The sequence below is a fragment of the Fopius arisanus genome, unplaced genomic scaffold, assembly GCF_000806365.1.
Source record: "Fopius arisanus strain USDA-PBARC FA_bdor unplaced genomic scaffold, ASM80636v1 scaffold00007, whole genome shotgun sequence".
Classification (NCBI taxonomy): Eukaryota; Metazoa; Arthropoda; class Insecta; order Hymenoptera; family Braconidae; genus Fopius; species Fopius arisanus.
The window spans coordinates 946,760-970,946 of NW_011887746.1; the positions used below are offsets into that span (position 1 = coordinate 946,760).

General features: G+C 39.2%; 4 protein-coding genes across 11 annotated transcripts in view; 3 read left to right on the forward strand and 1 right to left on the reverse strand.

Annotated features, from left to right (window-relative positions):
* On the forward strand, window positions 1–1,305 carry LOC105273842 (histone H2A; the record flags this gene model as incomplete). The annotated part of the gene is given in 3 exon segments (XM_011316509.1): window positions 1–430; window positions 507–714; window positions 971–1,305. Coding segments are annotated over 3 exon segments (408 nt in total). The 3' UTR covers window positions 1,149–1,305.
* Window positions 1,306–1,613: 308 nt separating this feature from the next.
* Window positions 1,614–13,824, forward strand: LOC105273844 (A-kinase anchor protein 9). Of its 5 annotated transcripts, XM_011316511.1 has the most exons (10): window positions 1,614–1,816; window positions 2,129–2,236; window positions 2,711–5,041; window positions 5,173–5,307; window positions 5,516–6,416; window positions 6,515–6,642; window positions 6,827–6,880; window positions 7,420–7,587; window positions 7,853–7,918; window positions 8,232–13,823. In XM_011316511.1, the coding sequence occupies exons 1-10, from the start codon at window positions 1,757–1,759 to the stop codon at window positions 12,546–12,548; spliced, it is 8,268 nt and encodes a 2,755-aa protein (XP_011314813.1). In that variant the 5' UTR covers window positions 1,614–1,756; the 3' UTR covers window positions 12,549–13,823. The 5 variants fall into 5 exon arrangements, with proteins under 5 accessions (XP_011314813.1, XP_011314815.1, XP_011314814.1 ...); XM_011316513.1 differs by lacking the exon at window positions 7,853–7,918 and having other exon boundaries at window positions 8,232–13,824; XM_011316512.1 differs by lacking the exon at window positions 6,827–6,880 and having other exon boundaries at window positions 1,615–1,816; window positions 8,232–13,822.
* LOC105273843 (2-phosphoxylose phosphatase 1) lies at window positions 13,095–17,521 on the reverse strand. The gene is made up of 5 exons (XM_011316510.1): window positions 17,150–17,521; window positions 16,581–16,745; window positions 15,700–16,265; window positions 14,480–14,997; window positions 13,095–14,376 (listed from the first exon to the last, which is right to left on the reverse strand). Exons 1-5 carry the CDS (start codon window positions 17,238–17,240, stop codon window positions 14,160–14,162), a joined length of 1,557 nt encoding a protein of 518 aa, XP_011314812.1. The 5' UTR covers window positions 17,241–17,521; the 3' UTR covers window positions 13,095–14,159.
* Window positions 17,522–20,189: 2,668 nt separating this feature from the next.
* Nplp1 (Neuropeptide-like precursor 1) overlaps window positions 20,190–24,187 on the forward strand; it is a 14,052-nt gene continuing 10,054 nt past the window's right edge. For all 4 annotated transcript variants that reach the window (XM_011316517.1, XM_011316518.1, XM_011316519.1 and 1 more), the window contains exon 1: window positions 20,190–20,375. In XM_011316517.1, coding sequence (XP_011314819.1) covers window positions 20,295–20,375 — 81 coding nt within the window. In that variant the 5' untranslated portion in view covers window positions 20,190–20,294. The remainder of the gene's footprint in view (window positions 20,376–24,187) is intronic.

Genomic DNA, 24,187 nt, shown 5'->3' on the forward strand with positions numbered 1-24,187 from the left:
ATTCTCCGCAATTATCTCCTCACCAAATGGTTACATGAAAAATCGTCATTAGACTTTTTCGTCAGGAATTTTCCTCTCTACAAATAAGTTTCATACAATTTTCCTCTGCAACCGAGTATTATGGAGATAATCGCGAAAGAATGCACTCGTTTTTCCTTCAAGTTGCTGGATTGTCGGTAAATCCCAGTAGGTGGCCACGATTCTCTGTCAAATCGTTGTAGTTCATCACTCTGTGACACTTCCCGCCATTTTTCATTCCCAATGGTTGAAAAGTGCGACACATGCAAGTCGTTTGAACCTCACATCCTCACTTCGCTAGCAAACGCCTCAGGTATCATCAGTTTGTCCCAACGCTCTCTCCAATTATTCTAATTTTCGCCCATTTTACACGGTAATCACTGTTAAAAAATGTCTGGACGAGGAAAAGGAGGTGAGACCCGTTTTTTATTTAATTAACAATCACCAGAACGGGGGAATCAAGGCGTTGAATTTTTTTCTGCCCTCAGGAAAAGCCAAGACAAAGTCAAAGACAAAGAGTAGCAGGGCTGGCCTGCAATTTCCTGTTGGAAGAATTCATCGTCTTCTGAGAAAGGGAAATTATGCAGAACGTGTCGGAGCTGGTGCCCCAGTTTATCTTGCTGCTGTGATGGAATATTTAGCTGCTGAAGTCCTGGAATTGGCTGGAAATGCTGCCAGGGACAACAAGAAGACGAGGTAAATAGGCGGGAAAGCAGTGTCCGTTATTCCCAGGCTCTAATCCCTTTCCATTATTCTGATTTATATCCAAGGTCGAGAAATAAGGTAGTGTTTGATTTTCGGGAATTATTGGCTCGATACCTCCGTTGATGTTACGAATTTTGTTTTCATTATTTTATATCAGCGCAGGTCCGTAAACTTATTATTATTATTATTATATATAGGTGGAGAAAATTTTATTAGGATTGATAATAAATACGTGTTGTTTTTGTAGGATAATTCCTCGTCATCTTCAACTCGCAATTCGCAATGACGAAGAGTTGAATAAACTGCTGTCTGGAGTAACAATCGCCCAAGGTGGAGTTCTCCCCAACATCCAGGCTGTCCTCCTCCCCAAGAAAACTGGCACCACTGGCACTGGAAAGAATGAAAAAGCTTCTCAAGAATATTAATTAGTAGATAGTCCAGAATTCTTCCTACTCTCATTCATCATGACTTCATTTGACTTCCTTAAGTTTTTTGAATACTCAATATTTTCATCTAAGGATAAAAAACAAAGTATCGTTAAATTGATCTTGCAGATGCCAAATAAATAATTCTTACAACTACCGTGTCTTGTATATTTTTTTTAAAGAAGATTTTAAATATTAAGAATGCCTGATATCAACTGTTTTTTTATCAATAACGAAGGGCAGAGTTAAAAAAAAAGATAACCTATTAAAAAATCTTTTTTTTGCTGAAAATTTGATTGTGACTTCATCTTATTATACAGAACATTATGATAAAAAAATTGTACGAAAACTCGAAGACGTTGATTATTTTCGATTATTGATTTTTGGCGTGGAATTATTTAAAGAAGTTATCGTCACGCCCTCTTTTCCGTGGAGTTGATATTAAACGGTACGAGGCAGCTCCTGGATTAGGGTCTGCATTCAGGTCTATTTCCTTCGAAATCATGTCCATCATACGTGTGTGAGAGAAGGAAACCAACGGTCAAAAGCCAAGATTTGTTCAAATGCCGACGACTAATTGCCCAAATTGTTTTATTTCTGTGACATAAATGGACGGGGACGAGCGACGAGCCTCGAAGAGGCGTTCACTCGAGGCTGGACGTGAAATAGTGAGTAAAATATCGAGAATAACCCCAAGACCTTAAAAACTCACATCTCGTTAATTTTAAACCGTCGAGACCTGCGTGCAGACCATGTTTATACATTTGTTTTTTTTTTCACCCAAAACTTTAACAACAAAATTCATTAGCCTCAGAAATTTCGGCTTGTTTCGAAGGGAAATGAAGGACATTCTCTTCAGATTCCCAAATGCCTCATTGTTTTCCACTCTAATCATTTTATTTTCACGCAGTAGGAATGACCTTCTCGGGTTAAGATGAAAATAAGACCCTCTGGAAATATTAATCTTCTGTTTTTCCCAGTTGGCTAGGTACAAGGCTTCACAAGAACGTATGGAGAATCAAAATGATCCCTCTGATGTTGAAGAGCTGCTCGGACACAATGAGACTATTGACACCCAGAATTCTAGTGTGAGTTTTTGTTTTTATTTTGAATGGACGATTTATCTCTCATTTCTCTGAACTAGCAGTACTTGGAGACTAATAAATCCCCACAACTAGAGGAAATATCATTAAGAATGATCAATCAAAATACAACACATAAAATTGGGGTACAAGTTTTGGGTTTTTGTTTTAGAGAACATATTATTTTTTCAAAATTCTTTTAACGATTTGAAATTCTCCGTAATTATCAATAATTTGTATCCATACTCGAATAATTTATTGTCAATGGTCGAATTAGATTTCCCCATTTTTAATGACGACGATACGCGACGTTTAGACGTTTAGATTAAATAAAAAAATCGGATAGAGCAAACTAATTAAGTCGCCCAATTGATTGATTTAATTAAAGCAATCGATGTAAATACTTTAATTAAATATCCTTTCAATTCCTTTTCTCAGAATTTAACCAAATGATCCAAAAGGTTTTTTGATTCCCCTTAGATGTTGGAGGATGCCTCCCTACGAGACACTACCCAGAGTAGCATGAGTGTATCTGAGGGCGAGGGTGAGGGTGACATCGAGAACATGGCAGGTCGGGTCGCTGAGCTGAAGGAGCTTCTCCAAGGAAAAGAAGCGATAATCGAGTCTCTGAGTGCAGAGATTGATCATATAAGAGGTGAGGCCTGTTCCCCGCACTCTTCCCAGAGTCAAAACAGTACGCACTATCGAGATCTGGTGGCGAGCTATCAGCACAAGCTCCAGGACTTTGAGCAGGCAGTGGCCCAGCGAGACAATTTGCTAACAGAGCTGACCTCCTCCCTGGAGCAAGCCCTAGCCTCTCGTGACGCCCTGAAGGACCAGGTACAATTCCTGAATTCTCTCCCAATCCTCAATGCCCCCACGAAGGATCAGAGTGATCCAGAGAAGCCCGAGGATTGTCAGATCCTCTCGGAGACGATAAAGCAGCTGCATACAAAACTCCAAGCCTTGGAGGACGAAAAAACTGAGGAAATAAAAAGCCACAAGTGCCAAATCACTGATCTCCACCAGAAGATAGCATCCCTAGAGCAGGAGAGATCCTCTAGCCTGGAGGAACGTGAGCAAATAAAGGAACTCTACGATACCCAGATATCCAAAATAAAAAAGGACATGGAGAAGATCCTGGATAAATTTGCTGCTGAAACGAGACTTAATGCGGAGTCCCATCGTCAGGAGCTGATTAAATTGCAGGAGAATCACGAGGAGGAGTGCAAGGGGTTGAAAAATAATTTCAATCAGGAGCTTCTGGCGCTGGAGACGAAGCACGCGAAGGAGCTGAGTGTTTTTCATAGTCAGTTGGCCACCTGCAGGAAGACCATCGATGTACTGAAGGCCCAGGGTTCTCCTGAGGGCGACCGGGACGTCACAATCCTGAAAAATCAATTAGTCAATGCCGAGCATGAGAGGGAACTCCTCGTCGAGCAGATAAAGCTACACAAAATCCAAGTGGAGGAGCTCACAACTAAGTACCTGGCTGCAACGAGTGTCTTCGACTCGAAAGAGAGTATCGAGAAGTCTCTGGAGGAGGCTCTCACCAACGTTGCCCAACTGACGCAGGAGAATGAAAACCTCAAGCTGAGGTACGACGATTTGACAGCGAAATACTCAGCTGCCCAGTCCCTCATCGAAAATAACCAGGTCCACGAAAGGTCCATGAGCTCGAGGATTTACGAATTGGAGAGATCTCTTGGACGGATTTCAGGAATAAGCAACAGCCTCTTCAGCGAGTTCAATGAGACGACTTATCAAACATTCGACGATCTGGCTCTGCAGGTGCAGCTTTCTAAACAGAAGCTCGAGGAGAAGGAGGAGCTCGAGAGAAAGTTAACCAGTAAGATAAAACACCTCGAGGACACTGTGATCAAGACTTCCAGGGAGCTGGAGGACGTTAATCTTCAGAAGAATAATTATGAGAAGCAGTTGAAGGACTTGAAGAATAACTATGATAAGATGATTTTAGATAATTCAGATAATTCTTTGAGTAGAATCAAGGGGATGGAGAGGGAGCTAGAGGAGTTGAGGGAAACTATCAGGAGGAAGGATGGAGCCCTGGGGGAGAGGGACAGGGCCATTGGGAATCTCAAGATTGAAGTGCAACAGCTCCAGGAGGACTGCAAGCAGCTCATGGGGGGACTCCAGACTGCCTGGAATCAGTGCGCTGAGAGGGAGATCAGGATCAATGAATCACTCGTTAATGAGTCCAGGGGAGACTTCGTGGACAGCATCAGAGGGGAGGAGACCTTGAATTGCACAAGGCCTGAAGCCATTGCGTCTAGTCTTGTGGGAGGAATTAATTCTGCTTTCAATCGGTTTGAGAATCTTCTGGAAGAGTGTGAGAGGCTCACCGAAGAGAATCACCAGCTGAAGGGCGAGGCAGAAGGCTTGAAGACGTCCCTCGAAGAGGTCGAGAAGGAGAAGGAGGGTCTCGTAGGGCAGATTCAGCGGCTCAAGCAGCAGCACCTCGAGGAAATCGATGTTCTCAAGAAATTGTTTGGAGATAATGGAGTTGAGAAGTTCAAAGAGGACCTCGAGAGGAGGCATGCACTAGAGATGGAGGAGCTCAGAACCTACTTCGAGGAGAAGGTCCTGCACGTGGAGAAACAGTACTCCGAGGAAGTCTTCAGTCAGTCCAAAAAAATGAGTGATGACAGCTCTGAGGTTGAGGACATGACTGATGATCTGTACTTTGGGGGAGCTGGCGATGCTGGCAGGTTCAGGGAGGGAGGCAGGGAGGTACTCGAGGAGGAGAGTAAGGGGAGAAGTGAAACGAGAGCCAGGGGTACCAATGAACAGGTGCTTTTTTTTATTGTTTCGATGAAGTTGTAGCTTTGCATGTTTGATTGTCTAATAATTGTTAATGTCAACTAATATCTCCTCTTGTGATTAACAAATTGAATTCGTTGAATTACTCGTTGGGCATGCAGCATTGTCAGACCGAGCTGGAGCCAGTGGAAAATAGCGAGTTGAGTGAGCTAAGGGCAGCTTACAGTGTACAGCTTGAGGAGCAGATTGCTCTGGCTAGGTGTGACATTGTCAACGCTCTACAGGAACAGATACAGGTAGTTTGTTATGTCTGCCTGCTAATTGTCTCGGTCTTTCACTCTCTTTGCGTACTAATTCTTTTATTGTGATTGTTGATTCTTCAGCAATGAATTTTCCTAAATTAAGTATCATTTTCAAGGGGTTTCCAGAATCTTTAAAATACGCGCACTTGAATTTTCCACCAATCCTTAAATTCTCTCGTAATTCCTAAAATGATTTCTCCAGGTACTCTTGGCTGTAGAAGGTGACACCGAGGATAACTGGCCCCCAGAGCTGTTGCAGCTAAGAAATAAATTCACAATGAATGCCAGAAGAGAAATGGAGAAGCTGAAGGAATCTCATGAGGAGGAGATGACACGCCTGAAAGAAGACTACTCAAAGGCCCTGGAGAGCTACGAGTCTCAACTGAATGTATTGACGCAGGGGAGACAGAATCATCAGTTTGATGCCCCAGATGACGTAATAATAGAGAGATACGAGAGTCTCCAGAAGATCTGCATGATCCTGAAGGGTCTCGTCGTAGATCTCGTCAAGTACACAGTGACCTGCGAGGAGGAGCTCAACAACACCTTCATAACGGAAATAATAAAACAAAAGGTCATATCTGAGCAGATCTCCAGTAATGAGACTGAGAAAGACCAGACAGTGGAAGTTCCTGCGAAGAAAATTGTCAAGAGGGTGCATTTTGCTCCCCAGTCACGAGAGATATCCTCGATAGTGAATTCGGAGACAGACTGCCTCCTGGACCTCATCGCGGAGGAGGAGGACATAGGGGAGAAACTCAGGGATGAGTTGGGCAAGTGCTTGGAGCGATTGAGGGCTGAGAGTGCTGAAATTATTTCTCCATCTTTGACTCCTGGGGAGAGCACCCTCGACGCTCTCTCCAAACAGGTTCTTTGGACGACAAAAGTTAATGAAGAGCTCAGTGCTAAGCTCTCGGAGGCCGAGGGCATCCTCGAAGATTATCAGGAGGAGAACCAGCAGCTCAAGATTAAAATTATTGATCTCCAACAGAAGATATCGGCTACCGAGGCCGCCAAGGAGATCATCTCCGAGGGATATGGCGAGCAGGACGAGAGTGGCGGCGAAGTTGTCGTTCAGGACTTCTCGTTGTTGTTGGAGAAAGGTGAGGAGATAGTCTCCCAAATCGGTTTAAAATAAATTATTATAAAAAATCTTGATTAGATAAGAATGAATAATTATTTTTATGGACAATCATTGCAGCACGTCTGGCAACAGTAAATGCAGCTGCAGATCCAGCCCAGCATCTCCAACTAATCGAGGAGCTCTGCAGGTGCACAGAAAAAATTCTGGAAGACTCTAAACGTGAGAGAGAGGATCTGCAACAGCAGGTAATGAGTAAAACACGATCGAGACACGATTGATTGAACGTTTTGCACTGCATGAACATTGAACACATGAATTAAACTGGGATGAGCTACTTTAGAGTGGTTTCCATAGTCATTCCAACGTTCATTATCCAAAGTGCTTGATTATTGTCTTTTTTTGGGATTTTTGACGTATTGTAATTGCCAGCAGGTGTCATTAGATCCCCTTCCCTCCCAAAGCATACACAGGGTGAGACACAAGGTAAATTATTCCACCTAATTTGATTTTATTCACAGGAAATCCTAGTGCTAATTCAATTCAATAACGAGGAAATAAAGTGAGATAAGATGGAGTTTGTTTTTTTAACGATCGATTTATCTCTGAATCCATCCATTTGCGGTGAAAACGTCAGAGGACTGCTCCATAGTTCTTTAAATTTCCCAGAAAAAAGTTCTTTTCACGTTTTCTCCTTAAATCGATAGTTCTTGGACTAACCGGTATTTTATCAAAGTAAAATTAGAAATATCTTAGTTTACCACTTCGTTATTGAATTTCTCCACTTCCAGTATTTTCCATCCTATCATTTACTCATCTTTGGTTTGTACCTCGGAGACTAGGATTTTCTTTGATGATTTTTCGATTGATATTTAATTTATTTTGTGGCTTATGCATGATTTTGCGGTTTATAACTCTAATCGAATTTATGGAATAAAAATTCTGCATTCTATTGATGTATTAGGGCAGAATTTTTAATTCCTTTGAGGAATTTTCTGCTAATTGTTCATCAATGATGGATTTAGATCGATGCAGCTGACAAACAGCTCAAGAGCACTCGGAAATTCCTGGAGGAACAGGCGAGTGAGAGGGAAATCGAGAGGGATGAGGCTGCAAAGCAGATAAAATCCCTTCACGAGCAGTTGAAGGAACGAGAACGTGATAAAGAACGAGATCTTCGTATTTCCTCTGAGGTAAACTCATCGAAATTAATAGGCCACTCTGATCTTTCATTCTCAATCACTTGTGGAGCTATTTTTCAGCAAAAGTGGATTTTTTTTTATCTAACATTTTATTTCTGGTCTTCACTTGAAATCTCAAGGGCTCAATTAATGCAATTCACATTGTAACACGCCTTCACTATTCAAATTCAATGGATTTTTTAATTAACACTGGTGTTTTTTTCTGCACTTTTGTGGGCTTGGTTTTATCATACACATAAAACACGTTTAAATAAAGTCGCCTTCACCCACACCCGATTCATCGCTGGGTTCTTCGAAGGTTCATCTTGACTACAAAGAAACCGTGAGTGCTATTTTTTATTTAACTTGAATATCAACATTTTTGGTATTTAATCCAATAGTTTCTCCCATTTACTAATTTTTTTTTCTACCTGAAAAATAAAAAGTCTTTCACATTCATCAGTATTCTGCCTTTTTCATAAATAATTCATGAAAAACTAATTTCTTCCCAAAAAATAATTCTATCAAAATTAACAGTTATGATTTTAATATATTTAAATAATATTCAATTCGATTTTAAAAATATATTCAAATGTATTTTTGACGGGGGGTATCCGCTTATTAATCCCCTCATCTAACCTGCACCCCTGCCCCAGGTGGAGGCGTTGGAGCAGCAGATGCGTGAGATGACGTCGCAAATCTCGGACACAGAGCTGAAGAAATCGGAAACTGAATCCGAGTTGAAGGCAGCAGTGGACAAGATCTGGATCCTTCGAGATATAATCGTCGACCTGGAGCAGCAGATCCAGGGGAAATCAGATCAGGAGGAGTTGCTGCTGTCTCAGATCTCTCACCTGAAGGAAGTGATATCATCCCAGAGTCACAGCCACCAGGAGCTGGTGGACGAGCTGGACCAGTTGAAGTCAGACTCTCACATCTCCCATCTGCAGAGTGAACTGCAACGCCATCAAATGAGCAGCGAGCACTTCACCGTGAATTCGGCAGCCCTGAAGCAGATGAAGTCAGAGCTGCGAGAGATGCAGAATCACCTGGACAAACGAATAAAAGAGCTGGAGGGGTTGCATACGACAGGTTCAAGTTTGAGCATAAGCCAGCCCTCAGAGGACGTCTCAATTCGTGACCAGATCGACGCCACCAGGTGTCCGACACCCGAGGACACGACTTCCCCTCCTACTCTACCACTGGATCTTCTGCTGAAGCTGAAGGAGAAGCTGTTGAAGCACTCGAGAACGGAGGAGGTGGCATTTAAAAAGATAAAGGATCTTGATATGCAGCTGTCAGCCCTGAAAATTCAGAACGAGGAGCTCCAGGAGGAGAGGGACATACTCCAGCAGACAACGTCAGATCAACTCTTTCAGATTGAGCAGATGAGGGGACGGCTGGAACAGTACAAACAGTCAGCTCCGTTTGCTCAGCGTCAGGCGACGTCTCGTCTGGAGCTCGAGCTCCACGAGCTCAACACCAGGATTCAGACACTTGAGCAAAAACTCTCTGATAAAGATCTGGAGTTGAGGGATATGAGGGGTCAGCTGGAGCGTGGCAATCTTCTGCTGAAGGAGAAAGAGGAGGAGCTCAGTAAATTTCTTCAACGTGAGGACAACGAGATTATTGGCCTGAAGGAGCAGCTCGATATACTCCAGCATGAGAAACAGGTGCTGGAGTCCAAGGTTTCAACTCAGGAACGAGCGCAGCAGGAGTTGCCACAGCTCATCGACTCGATGCTGGCTGACAAAAACGAGGAGATCGATCATCTCAAGGATCAGCTGTCGAAAAAAGAGAAGCAGCTGGAAGCACTCAGCTCCAATCTAGAGGAGCAGAGGATCGAGCCAAAGAATTCGGCGAGAACATTGAGTGATATTCTCTCGATTCACTCTGAGGCCGAGGAGATGTCAGAGGCCATCAGAGACACCACGAATATTAATTTCCATCCGAACCTCTCGTCATTCAGACGAGAGGGAAATCAGGAGGAGCTCCAGAAGTCTGAGCTGGTGATACCTCCCCTCGAGCTGGGGCCTTCTCCCAATACCACTCCAGTCCATCGAAGATCCAATATCGATTCTATGATGAGTGGTCTTGACTTGAAGTCACCAGCTGCTTCTGAGGATGGCAGATCTTTCAATTCAGTCTCTAAAATATCAAAACTCTCTCCTCCTGGTGGGAAAGTCATTCAGGAGCTCGAGGAGAAGCTCAAGGAGATATACGAGGAGCTCAAATCGAAGTCATCGACTCTCAATAAACGGGAGATGGAGTTGAATGAGTTGAAGAAAAGTCTGGACGAGTTGAGGGCTGAGTCCAAAGATTCGATAGAAAATCTCACCAGAGACAAGGATTTCTACAAAAGCCAGTACGAGCTGTCACAGGAGTCCGAAAGGAAAATAAGGCGTGATCTGGATGAGGTTGAGAGTTATCTGAAAGTGAGGGCTGAGGAGATTGAGATCTACCAGGAGAAGATTCAGATGAACGAAAGGATTTTGACAGAGTCGAAGGAAGAAACTGTGAGACTGAAGGAGGAAATATCGAGGCTAGAAGAGAGTGTGGGGAATTGCGAGCAGAAGCTGTCGGAGAAACTGGAGGAACTGAGGAATTTAACTCAAATAATCTTCGAGAAGGATATTACCATTGAGACTGTGACGACTAGGAATATGGAGATCGAGGAGGAAAACAAACAGCTTTACGAGTACAAAACGAAGTTCGAGGTGGTGAGGAAGGAGTTGCTGGACCACCAGAATGAGATGAAGAGGTTGAGTGATGGGTTAAACAGTCGAGACCTGGTGATCCAGAGGCTGGAGGACATAGCGAGGAGATCGAGTGTCTCACCGAAGGAGAACAGGGACCAAGAGATTCATCATCTCAAAGATCTTGTCAAGGAGAAGGACAAACTTATCCAGCAGATGACTGATGATAGCAAGAGCCTCCACAGAGAGTTGGAAACAGTTCACAGGAAGATGAAGGAGCCTGGAAATGTGGTAGAACTCAGGAAGAAGCTTCAGATCGAGAAGAACTATAATGGAGAGCTCACGAAGATGGTTACGAAACTGTCGAAGGAGCTTGAGGTATTCAAAGAGGATCGACACCCTGAGGATCTCGAGGATATGGTCCAGAGAGAGCTCAACCTCTCAGCCGATCTCGACAGAAAAATAATGGACGCCATCGAGTCAGAGTCCGAGGATTTCTCTCAGAGGAAGATGGAGCTTCACGCCTGCAACTCTTTGACGATAAAACCAGTCGAGCAAGATCTCGAGAAGATCATGGAGCAGTACCTCGATATAAAGAACAAATTAAAAACCCAGACTAAATTGAACACCGAGCTGTCCCACCAGAGGAACGAACTGGAGATCGAGAGGGAAATGATGAAGGGCCAGATATCAGAATACGAGTCCAGAATTCTCCAGTTGAAATCAGATTACGAGAGAGAATGCAAGAGAAATACTAATCTGTCCGAGGAGTTGTCCTCTAAGAAGGCCGCGGTGAGAAATCTCGAGGTCCAAGTGAAAAAAGAGAAGACAGCCCATCAGAACTCCCAGATGGAAGACTCCAACATGATAGAAATGCTGAGAATTAAGTTAACAGCGTCCATCAATACTGAACAGCACCTGAGGGACAATAACTTGAGCCTCAAGGAGAAAAACAAACAGCTTACCTCTCAGTTAACTGCTCTCAAATGTCAGATTGAGTCCAAAGCTGGTGGACCTCCACCAGAGATAGATATCCCAACGCCAGAGGTCCCAGATAAGCTGTCAGATCTGGAGCGTGAGATCGAAGACCTGAAGACCAGCCTCCAGACGATGGAATCAGAGCGCAATAAATACAAGAAGGACCTGGAAATTGCAATCGAGGAGACTGAGAAGCTGTTGAGTAATCTTATGATAGTCGAGGGTGACAAGGATCACCTGGAGATAATTCAGAGGCGCCTTAAGACAACGATTAAAACTCGAGATGAGGAGATTGAGTGGCTCCAGAAGAAAATCAAGGGATTGACTGAGGCTGAGGAGAAGAGGCAGCAGCAGAAGAGCGACCAGGACAATGAGCTCAAGAGTCTTCGACAGGAGATCAAGAATGTCAGGGAGGTAATGCATGATTGGCAAATTGATACTGATCAGATGAGTCAACAGTTGAGGGCCTCTTTGGCTGAGAGGGCACAGTTGACGCAAGTCGTTGCTGCCCTGAGGAAGAGTGAGGAGGAGATGGGTAAGCGATTCAATGAGGCCAAGGCCAAAGAGGAGAAACTCCAGGGGATTATTGATGAGCTCAGGGGGCAGGTGAGGGGTGAGAGGGAGTACAACGCCCCTCGAGGAGTGGAGGGACAGTTTGTCCAGAGTATTAGTGAGTTATGTGGGAAGCTGGAGAGGTATGCTGATGAGAAGAGCATTCTCCATGAGAAACTCATTGCTGAGAGAGTGGAGAGGGAGAGACTTGAGGCAAGAATCAGGGAACTCGAGATTCTTGGACAGAGAGTCGATGAGTCCGAGATGTCCAGCAAATTTCAGAGACTCTATGGGAAGTATATCAGGGTAGACAGCAAGAGGAAGGCTCTGGCTTTTCAGAAGAGGTATTTACTGTGTGTCATTGGTGGATACCAGGTGTCTGAGGAGAATACTCTATCTGTTCTTGCTAAACTCACAAACACGGAGAGGTGTTATTCAGTTTTTGAGAGCCGGGGAAAGGTCAGGTTCAAGTCAGCTGTGATGACGGTTGTCTCGGTTCTCAGAATGAAATGGCTAGTCAGCAGGTGGAGGCAGGGGATTAGGAGGCATGCAGGGGGATTTGTCGTGGAGGCTGACAGAAGCTTTTTGGGAATTCAGAGGGGCGTTGAGCATTCCCCTCCTGTCAGGGAGAAGAGGGCCAATGGTGCTCTTAATTATGAACATTTCTTGGAGAGGATTTCTCAGGTGCAGGAGACATTCGGGCTCGCTATGGCTGGAAACAAAAGGGAACCAGCGGATTTATGTTGAGAGTGATACGAATTCAGGGATTTTCTCTCGTTTGTTGAATTTCCATTGACTCGATCACGAGAGGTTCTAAATTTACTTCAATTTCTATATTTAGTTTTACTGATTCAATCAACAAAATTAATTGTGTAAAATTGGTATGTTTTTATGGGAAAGAACAGTTTTGGGTAATGAAAGGAAAAATTGTGAAATTTTTTGTTGAAAACCCCTCGTTATCGAGGTAATGACGAATTATTTGATCGTTTCATCTCTTTGCTGCAGTATTAGGGCACCTCCCACTCAGCAGAGGACCAAATATTTTTAATACTACTGAATACTCTTTGTATAAACTAGGATTAGATGTAAGGAGTCTTAAGAATTTTTTTTCACTCAATTTTTTATTGGTAATTCGTAGAAAATATTTTTAGAAATTTGTGAGATGCATCTGTGAGATCTGCACAAGAATAATCGCACCAAAGGTTTTTTTTTTTCAATTTGTGTGGAGCATGCCACGAATTTTGGATACAGAACAGGATTAATTGATTTAGATTTTTTTGGAAAACCAGTGCCTTTTGATGGTAATTGTCCAGTATTTATTACGTCGTGTTCTTTTTTACAACTGTGAATAGAAATGAAATGTTACCTTATTGAATAAAATGGAGTTCTTGAGAAGACTTGTGTACTTTATCATGGCTATTTCGTTGATTTTTGTGACGGAGTTTTTCTATTGACAATTCTCGTTGATTAGTTTTATGGATTTTCTACGGTAGAAAGAATGCCTCGGGCATTTCTAGATCTAAAACAATTATTTGTACGTTCTATTGTCTAGTTAGAGAATCAGAAATTAACGAATTCACTGTCATTTATACTCTTGAAAATAATTAACATTTTTAGTGGAGTATTTACATATTTACATGTAGAAATAGTTTATCTGAGGTTTCTAGAAAATATATGTCTGCGAGGGATTTGCAGGCAAGAGTGACGACGAGTGATAACGGAATTTATATAATTAAACGAAGCCCTTTTTCATTGTAACAACGCAGTTGTCTCCGTAATGAGTGATTTACAGGAAAATCTGCATTTTTGGGAATTTAAGCTCTAGGAAAAAATTCTGTGATATTATCCTGAATTTCTTAATTGAAGAGACAATTTTCAATTAAAAAATGAATGTCTATTCCATCGAATTATTTGTTCGTCGGAGTGAATTAAAAATGTCCCAGTGATTTCTAAATAATTTATAAGCTATTGGTTTCCACGTCTTCCACAATTTAAACTTAAAACTTCACAATGAATAAAAAGAAACATCAATAGTTAATACACTTTCCAGATAAAAGTAATACAAATCAATGATTGATTATTATCTTGAATTATTGTTATTACTTATGGAGTAATCTTTCCATTCTGAAGGACGTGGAAATCAATAGTTTATAATAATTTATAAACTATTGATTAGACTTCCAGAATTTAAACAATTGCAGTCATGCAGTGATAAGAGGAAGTATTAAAAAAATTAAATAAATCGGAGATAAAGATGTCTGGAGGATGTCAGTGAAGGTTTCTCGGATATTCTCGGATATTCTCGCACCCTAAAAAAACGTATAAATCGTGATGAAGAGGCAGTGTTGGTGGTCCCCGTCAGCGTCCGAAGCAGGCGTCCTTAAAATTACTGGCGTTGAAAGCGGCGAAGTAGTCGTCGTGCAGTTGTCTGATGATTGACTCGATGGAGCAGAGTTTGTACTCCTTCCTGTACCATTCGCCATCCTCATTTCGATCCCCATAGCTAGCACTGTAATAATTGGAGTTCCTGCAGAAGGGGATGGTCTGTGTGACGTCACGGCCGTTGACGAGCACCCTTATTAAAATTTATTAAGATCGTTTAGTACTTTTGTCAATTCACCGTACCACAGTAATCATCGATGAATAAAAAAATGGTTGGAGTTATAAATTTGGAATACCGGAAGTAGAAGTCGTTGGGGTTGTGGCTTTCACTCCTGGGGTTGGCCCTGCAGATCTCGATAACGAACCTCGTGGCATAATGGGGCAGAACAACGTGATCGGAGACGATCCCCAGGGCAATCGCCAGATACTCCAGGGTTTTGTCGTGGGCCGAGAAGAGAACCACCCGGGGTCTAGATTCTGAAACAATCTGCATCATATGGGAGACGATGGTCTTGAGGAGACCGTAGGCCCGCAGGAGGCCGTGCTTCCTCCTGTTGAGGCTCTTCATGTTTATCCGGGATTCCCACTCCGTGTACGCGAAGAGGCCCGTCACGTGCTCCGTCTTGACGCAACTCCTCTGGAGGTTGTCGAAGTCGACGCAGGGCAGACTCGCCCCGTGACAGATGTACGTCAACAGGGCGTCTCTCAGGCTGTTTGGCTTTGGCGACTCCTCGGGCATATCGAATACCACATTTGCCGCCTGTTTTATCAAGCTCGTCACCGCTGGGTGCGATTTCAAACGATCTGACGTCTCCTGTAAGGAGAAGTGGTTTTTTATAGAAGAAACAAACATTTTTTTGTTTCACAAGAACCTTTTTTGGTCTTATACAGAGAAAACAAAATGTTGAGTTTTTATTTTCAGGATAATTCTCGGATTTGTTTACAAATGAGGAGATTTTGTGGTCGTTATGGAAAATTTATGAAAATCTTGGGTTTTTCAAGAATTATCTATTATCACGATTTTTGAGGAATTCAGAGAATTCGTTTGCATTTCTGGGGGAAAAAATGAAAGAAAAGGGATGAGGAGAGGCGATGAGGGAAGTGGAATGGACAGGACAAAAGGTGAGTGTTTTCGACGTGCAGCTATTTCGAGAAATAGTGGGCAAAGCGGTACATAAATATCTCCAAATCAATACCCAGAGTTGAAGACAGAAATACTGCAATACATATTAACTTCGAGTACCTTGAATTCTGTAAATCTTCATTAGATCTGAGATGAACAATGATTAATTGCTGATTGAAAATTAATGATAAATTCTCCAAACAGTTCAATTAACAACAGTACCGCCATGAAAAGATTAAATATTAGAATTGTCCACTTGTTTATACTACAACAATATATCGTTTCAATAATTAATGAATGAATGAATGTCAATAATTAATGAATGAATGAATGATTAATTATTATTTTGGATTATTTTTGTTAGTTATGGAGTAATTTTAAGCATTTTCTCACCTTAGTGAACTGTTTGGAGAATTTCTCAGCAGCAGGACAGGCGCAATCACTATTGCAGAAAGTGAAACTGGAGACTTCCTTCATGCTGATTCTCCCCAGATTCTGAAAGCCATTGTCCTCCAGAAAAGTGTACAGCATAGCCACTGCACTCTGCACAGTCCTCCTGTATCTGGTGCTGTACACGACGACGTCCTTGGACGTGATGGAGGTGTTCTGGAGCTTGAGTTTGTCGTAGTAGGCGTTCCTGAGGAGCAACCCAGTCTTGAGGAGCTGGCCAATTCCCAGGGTTGTGAGTTCTCCAATTTTGCAGTCCCTCGTGTTCGTTGGAAGCATTGGAAACCCGTGGAATGGACCCAGGAATTGGGCCCATGCAGTTCGAGAATACACTGATGCATTCTCCAGGAAATTCTGGTAGTTCTGGTAGACTGTCTCCAGTCGTGGGTTCAGGGTGAAGTCCCCGGCGCAGTTCACTGTGCTAATATTTCTGATATGTGATAAGGGACCTCTGTCTCCGTGTCTGATGAGAATTATCACTCCTTCGAGGGTCAAATTCGCGTCTATTTTGCCTGCGAACAACAATTTTATGGAATTTTTCCTGATAGTATAAATTAACTCAATTAATTAAATGACTAGTTACTTTTTTTTCCAGTTTTTCATTTTTTTCCAGTTTTTCATTTTTTTAATTTCATCAAATTTTAATTATTTCAATTAAGCCAGAAATTATCGAATAATCCAGGCTTTCCTGTTTTTGCTATTTTTACACTTTTTCCTTTTTTTAAATATATTATGCAATTATTTAAATTGGGAAAGAGTGAGAGAGTGAAATTACTTCAATTGAAATTGTGGAGAATTGGATTTTAGTTGATTATTTTATTAGTTACCTTCAGCTCCAATATTGATGTCATCAACGGAATTGCACAACTTGAAAATTCGCTTGTTCTTGACATCAGGTTTGAGGTGACGAGCAAACTCACGAATTGGGAGATCACTACTTTGTTTAATCTGCAATGAACTCTTATCATCCGTTCCTATGTACTTGTACATACCTAGAACATCGAGGCATTTCCAGAGATTAATACCCCAAAATTCGACAAACATTATTTAAAAATTCAGTTCTGCAGAAAGAATCACAAAATAATAAAATCATACAATCATCAATATTCAGGATTATTCAGAAACTAATTACAGATCAATAAAAATAAATCTCCCAGGAGTTGAAACAATTATTTATGCAGTGAATTCAACAGTAAACTTCAAATACAAAAAATTAAAAACAAAAATAACAAATAATCATTTGAAAACTGGTTAGAAAAATGATAAAATTATTTGAATATTTATCCTGATATATCCTGGGGAATAATAACAATGAACATAGGATAAAACCCAGTGTGAGATAATAAACAAATACGGGGATTATTATTATACGGGGGTGGTAATGAATAATAATTACCAGCAACGAGGAGAAATATCCAAATGGTGAGGATAATGTAGCAGTAAAATGCTCGATGTTGATAGGAGAGTCTGACCATCTCGGTGAGCATTTTGTCCTCATGAAGTGACAAATAATTTCCACGTACTGTCACGAAAAATCCAGGAATTGATTTTGAGTTTCGTCACAGGTGGGTACATCACTCGTGTCTGTCACGCCTGTGCATTTCCAGAGGAACAATTTTATTGACAATTACCATGTAATCACTGCGCACTTGAACTCCATCACCGTGAATAATCCTCTGGACGTGTGAGGGGATGATCGGAGGAAATTCGGATGGCTTTTGGGGATGGAGTTTCGGGTTATTTTCGTGGCTAGGGGAGACCTGGGCTTCCAGAGAGGGTAGGAAAAATCCTCAGGACTGCGCAGACGCTGGGGATGTCGTCACAGCGCTACAAGTGATTTTTTAAATTATTTTGAATTCAGGGAATATCCTCAGCTTCTTGGAAAAAGTCATTTATGAGGGGAAGGTATTGATATTGAAGAAGAAATCCGTTGGGATCGATTTTGGAGATTTTTTAATGATGAGTTTTGATTCTGGAAAATTGTGATGCGCCATTCCAATTTAATTCAAATTTTTTATTTAGAAAACGTTGTTTTTTTGTGTGAACAATTATTTAAGGAGAAACATCTAGTTTTAGATGTTTAATTTAGGGGACGGATTTAGACGGTGGCAAAACGGATACCCTGAGAAAAAAAAAACAATTTTTCTTGAGAAAATATGCTTCAGCATTTTTAAATCGTTCGGAATATGACCACATGAAGGGACAAAAAATTTCGATGAAAATATTTTGTAGGACGGGTCGGGGCAAAATGGACACCCTCCAAATTCATTTGAATATTCATTAGATTTCGTAATTGTGCATACATATATTTCTCAATTGAAAAATTGGAACTGTGGTGGCTCGATTTTTATTTATCCAAGCGCGATTTATATAGCCACATCTATGTCCTATAGTACTCCATTATTCATGTAAGCGTTTAATTCCCTGTTTAATGTTTTTTTTAAATTTCCCTGTTTGATCCACGGAAATAAAATCTGGAAATGAAAAAATTAAAAAATCGGGAGAACTATAAAAATTTCACGATGCCCGTTTTGCATGAATCTCCCCTATTTAAATTCGGGGAACTCCTTTTCTTTTTAAATCGCCATTCAAAGGGAAAATTACATGAAATCGTTTTTTAGAATTTTTTAATGAGTAATTGAAGAAATCAGAATTGTCAATTACTTGCAATATTTTTTAAATGTAATTGTTTAATTGATTTAAACTTGAAGAATTAAATTATCTATTTTAGAGAATCCATATTCCACCTGACAAATCGGTTGAAATAATTTTTTTTTATTTTTTAATGACTAATTGAAGAAATCAGAATTGTCAATTACTTGCAATATTTTTTAAATGTGATTATTTAATTGATTTAAACTTGAAGAATTCATTTATCCATTGCAGAGGAATCGATCTTCAAGTGAAAAATCGGTTGAAATAGTTTTTTAGATTTTTTTAATGAGTAATTGAAGAAATAAGAATGGGTATAATTACTTGAAATATTTTTTGAACAAATAAATGAGGTTTTTAATTTATTAATTATTCATGACGTAGAGAAATTGAGGGGTTTTTGGTTCTTTTAAAGGGGTGGAAGGGGAATTTAATGAGTTATGGGGTGGAGGGTGCGAAGTTATTTTTAGAGAGTGAATATTTCCATCGATATCGAAATTCTGATACCGGTATCATTTTTCTGGGAGATCCCAGTTCCTCGATCACTCAGGAACACATCCTGTACCTGATCAATTACACTTGCAACGTATTCCCGTATTCCCGAAAGAACTCAGTGTCGGAATACGACTCCTTCTGCGTCATCCCCGCGATTAATTTCTTCTCATTGCGACCCTTGGGAGCAGATACTTGAGTTGCAATCATTTATTCTGGATATTTTTAGAATTATTCCTAATTTATTGCCCCCGTTATAATTTTTCCATTCAAACTCGCACATCTTGTTCAAAATTAAATGTAAAATTGTTGGTTAATACAACAATTTATTCCACCAAACGATTACTCAATTTTTCAATAAAAAAAGAATTTCTAAATTTACCAAACGTTAAAAAAAAGGGAGGGTTAATTTTTTTGCGGGACTATTACAAATTGTCATTTTTATTTTTTTAGAAGAGAAATTAATTCTCTAGATTTGAATTAATGGAAAACAAATAGGATTTTTTATGATTTACGTTTTCGGTGGCATCTGAGAGAAATTGAAGGAAAAACTGAAAAGTAATTATAAATACAAAATAATCGGGGTTTATTTTATTTTATGTAGAGTTATGAAAAATTGAACGTGAATCGTTGTTTATAGAAAAATTAATTCAGTTTTCCAGTGCAGATGCCCCCAGGATTGAAAAACAAAAACGCGAAATTGAAAAATAACACTGACAAATCAATATTAAACTATCCTAAATAACAAAGAATACAAAAAATATAATAAAGATAGAATAAATAGAGCAAAAAGTAACATAACATTATACCATATAAATATAATTAAATAAACAATTGGCATTAAACGTGAAAAAATTGAATTTTTAGTGGAGCCTCTTCCCTCCCCCCTACCTCCCCTATCGAGGGGGTTTATTTTTCCAAACGAAAAACAAAATAAAAAATAGAATATGCGAAAAAGTCGAGGTTTTTCATTTTGAGCAATAAACCAGGAAAAATCCAGAAAAAAAAATGCACAAAAAATGGAAAAAAAAATGCAATAAATCTCTCGCCTTATTCATCCTCTCAAAATTCTGGTGGTAACGGGGGAAAATACACAACCGTGAGGGGGTGGATAGGGGGTTTGTATACTCAATCCCTCATTTCTATGATAGTGCGGTATCATCCTGATATCACACACGTACAAATTTCTCACTAAAACGTAAAAACGCCTGCGCAATTCTCAAGTTATATGAGACCCGCGGACTATATAAGCGAGTTAAACGCCACCCAAACCGCTACTCACGTACGGAAAATCCGTGGATTTTCGTCTCGAATTTTCCAACAAACCAGTCATTTTAGAATTTACCAGTCCATTTACCGTTTTGAATAATTTTTCTTCTCAACCAGCGCTTCCAGACATGGAGCATTATAAAGGAAGAAACTGTTGTCTTCTACTGGTGGTTCTTGCACTTGTTGGAGATCATCTGCAGATACCTGTGGTGAGTGATTCATCATTTTTTACTATTCCAGTGATTTTTAGATTTTTTAGATTTTTTTATTGGAATAGTTATTGTGGGACTCGTTACTGTGATGGGAGACCGATTTTTATTTCTGCTAATCTTTTACACGGGACTAATTGGAGGAAATCTCTTTTGATTCGATTTTCATTTTCATTCGGATTTTTTAATTGGGAGAGTAATTGTGGGAGTCGTTACTGTAATGGCATTTTTCTTTTTGGAAATTTAAAAAATGCGACGTTCGGATTTTTTGTCGGATTTTTCCTTCGTCCATTTATTTTTGGGATGAAAAATCAAAATCAGACTGAAAAATACAATCAAAATGGATTTTTCCCAAGAATCTCTCTTTTCTTGGAGAAAAGATGGAGAGATTCTTGGGAAAAATTCATTTCGATTTTATTTTTTAGTCTGATTTTGATTTTTTAATTAGAAGAGTAATTGTGGAAGTTATTACTGTAATGGGAGATCGACTTTGTATTTTGCAAATTAAAAAAAAATGGGAAATTGGAGGAAATTGGGGGTTTTACTGAGATTTTTCTTTCGGGCATCGATTTTCGAGATGAGTAGAATAATTAATCAACAAAAATCGATATCTATTCTTCTAATTGTAAACCAATTTATTAAAAATACAATTTTAGATTTTCACTGAGGATTTTCAATTGCACAATTTTTCCATTTCTTAATTACACAATATTTTTATGTGTTAATTTTTTATTTTCCACATACCGATTTAATTAAAATATGGAAATAATTTTTCATACATCCGCTTTTCAATTATAAAATTCTTGTTATTTATTAATTATTTTCTCTGTTATTCTTTCTGCATCCCAATTAATGGAGTCATACATTGAATAACAATTCCAATAAGTTATGAATTAATAAATTATTTTCCAATGATTATCGAAAAAAAAATAGGGGCTTAGGGAAATAGATAATAAAAATGTAGAAAAAAATAGCTGAGGCTATTGAAAGTCTCGGTGTGGTTTCTGGGTAATTGATCCCTCGGGGATCTTCATAAATATACTTTTTAATTAAGACTTGGCTACTTTTAAGGGACAACCAGTTGAATAGGGCTTTTAATATCGACACGAAAAACTTTTTCCCTGAAACCTGTTGCCTGTCTTTCAGACCGAATACCAAAGCATCTGCTGCTCTCCGAGGAATAAAATCTTCCCCATAGCTTTCTCTCTAAGACAGAGTATTTCATGGCTATAAACTATCCCCTCAATACTTTGCAACTCCCAGGAATTTAATTAATTCTTCACTCGATCCCTCTCTCACTATTGGCCATCAACTTCCAACGAGATAAACCAAAATAATCGATTCCTCTAGAGAATTTCTCTTGAATTCCTCACCCCATCCTCCCCTTCCTCAAGAACACATTGAAATCCTTCGGAAAACTCACACCGAGATTTTTCGATGGATAAATATTTATACAACAATTCCTGAATAATTCACCGTGAATTGTCCTTCAGTATAATCCTCTTTTCGTTCGCAATTTATTTTTTTCAGTTTTAATTAATCAATCGATTGTTTAATTTTCCTTTTTGAAAATGACACTTTCGTTCGGTTTAAATAAAATTTCAGGGTCAATTGTCATGAATAACTCAGAATTCATTATTTATTTAATAATGAAGAAATCATTCAATTAATGATTCACTGAAAATATAAAATTATTTCAATGGACAACAATTTCGTTAAGAATAAAATGACATTTTGCATTTCTCTTTCGATTTTCAAAAGTTCAAATGAAATTCATTTTCTTTTTGTTATTTAAAAATAAATAACTTTCTTAATGTACCAATCCAAATATTTGAACACCGCATTTTCTCCGTTAATTTTCCACTAATTGAGAGAAAATTAAATGAAAATTCCATATAAATTTATAGATTTTCAATTAGAAATTGAATATAATTTTCATAATCGAGTGAAAATAAAAAGCGTCGCGTAAAGAAGTGACTCGATAATAAAACATCAAATCAAAATCTACAAATGATATATTTATTTGATTAAATAGATTTTGAATTTGAAATAAACTAAAACAATTTTCATGATCGAGTGAAAATAAAATGTGTCCCATACCCGCGTGAATCGATACCAGAAGATAAACATTAACATTGTCTCTCGATTTACTCTGGATCGACATAAAGTGTCTATAATAGCAAATGTCCCTACGATAGAACAAAAGGCCATCCCTAGACAGTTGATGCCTCTGATGAGGTACATTAGGAGGTACCTAGATAAACAGTTCCCATTGTTCCCCCGAGAATTTCCCTTTATTGCCCACACATCACCACTGGAGACTTTTCATCTTCTCCAATTTTCTTTTTATCCCTGTGACGTATTCGAGTGCTCGACGTCTTCGACGTTGAGTCCTTTCAAGATCCTAGGGGTTTGTGTCGTCATTCTCGTTATCAGGGATCAGTAATTTCCTCCGAGAGGAATCGTTCACACTCCAAAATCTAAGTCGACCCATTAACCGTGACATTTCCACTGTAAAAATTCCTCGTCATTTCCGGATGTTAATTAGGGTAAAACAATAAACAGAGGAATAAATCCATTTTCCACCCCCACGCTATTTAAATTTTCTGGCGGAATCATTTTTAAGTAAATAATCTAGTGATGAATCTAGTGAAAAAACCTAGATGGTTTTAAAATAAAAGATTAAGAAAATTATGATAATTTATCGGTATTCAGTTGAAATTTACCATTCGGGATAAATTTAATAATTATTCTAATATTGAACGTAATTTCAATATCATAATAATTCAATAATAATGATAATCAATTTTATTAATTTTAGAATATAATTACAATATGTTCATTAAAAGATCATGCATTCATAATAATACAATTATAATTAATTAATTAATACAAGAATAATATGATAATTCAATAGTAATTAACTGTTAAATTATTCAAGAGAAAATGGAAAAATTCAATGATGATAATTATTTTAAAGGTATTTTCTTGTAATTGAGACGAGATTTTTGCAATTAAAATGGAGTAATTATCGAAGACAATTTCCGTGAACTGAAGTTCATCCCTCTGGCGTACAAACCGCCCACAAATCTCGAATCCTCTTAATCCTCTGAATTTCCATCGGTGGAAATTCCGAAAAGACACAACCACCTGCGCCAATGATTAATGAAAAGCCCGGAAAAGTCACTCACAAATCCTCAAACAGATCGCAAACCTGAGACAATTATCTCTGGAATACATACCGGTCCTAAAATAAAACGAGAGATTCTGCCTCAATAGGACTGTCCATCGAAAATATCCCGTCGCGACTAAAATAATTTTCCTCCCCTGGGGGACTTTAGCAAAATGTGGGAAAACTCTCTGGAGTTTCCACGCGCTTTATTCAACAGTTGTTGCTTTTAATTGTTGAGTTTATAGGAGCTGCGGGCAGTTTGTATTGCATTACTGGGATGGAAGGGACAGGAAATTTAACTTTTCCACATGTGAGATTTCTCTATGCCGCATCTATCGAAAACATCAGTCGATAATCGATTCTTCAATTAAATTTTTTACGCGAATATCGCGGAACTCGAGATAACAGTCGGTACTTTCACCCTCATTTTTCATTTCATATTCAATGATTTTTCCCATTTCTTACATTTTTCACATTTTTTCTCATTTTCCTTTTTTTCAATTTCAATGATTTTTTAAAATCTGAAATGCAATTGTTCAATCAAGAATCAGAAATGTTCATTCAATAATCTGTGTTGAACATTGTCATGAGTTAATTAACAATTCGAGAATATTGATTGGTTATTTAATTAAATTTGTTG

What these genes read in the sequence shown, in the direction of transcription:
- LOC105273844 (XM_011316511.1), top strand. Translation starts at nt 1,757, where the DNA reads ATGGACGGGGACGAGCGACGAGCCTCGAAGAGGCGTTCACTCGAGGCT. An exon ending in CCAGGGGTACCAATGAACAG is followed by an intron (nt 5,042 to 5,172) that starts GTGCTTTTTTTT and finishes TTGGGCATGCAG; the next exon opens with CATTGTCAGACCGAGCTGGA. An exon ending in TACACAGGGTGAGACACAAG is followed by an intron (nt 6,881 to 7,419) that starts GTAAATTATTCC and finishes TGATGGATTTAG; the next exon opens with ATCGATGCAGCTGACAAACA.
- LOC105273843 (XM_011316510.1), bottom strand. Translation starts at nt 17,240, where the DNA reads ATGCTCACCGAGATGGTCAGACTCTCCTATCAACATCGAGCATTTTAC. An exon ending in GATATTTCTCCTCGTTGCTG is followed by an intron (nt 16,746 to 17,149) that starts GTAATTATTATT and finishes TCGATGTTCTAG; the next exon opens with GTATGTACAAGTACATAGGA. An exon ending in CATCAATATTGGAGCTGAAG is followed by an intron (nt 16,266 to 16,580) that starts GTAACTAATAAA and finishes TGTTGTTCGCAG; the next exon opens with GCAAAATAGACGCGAATTTG.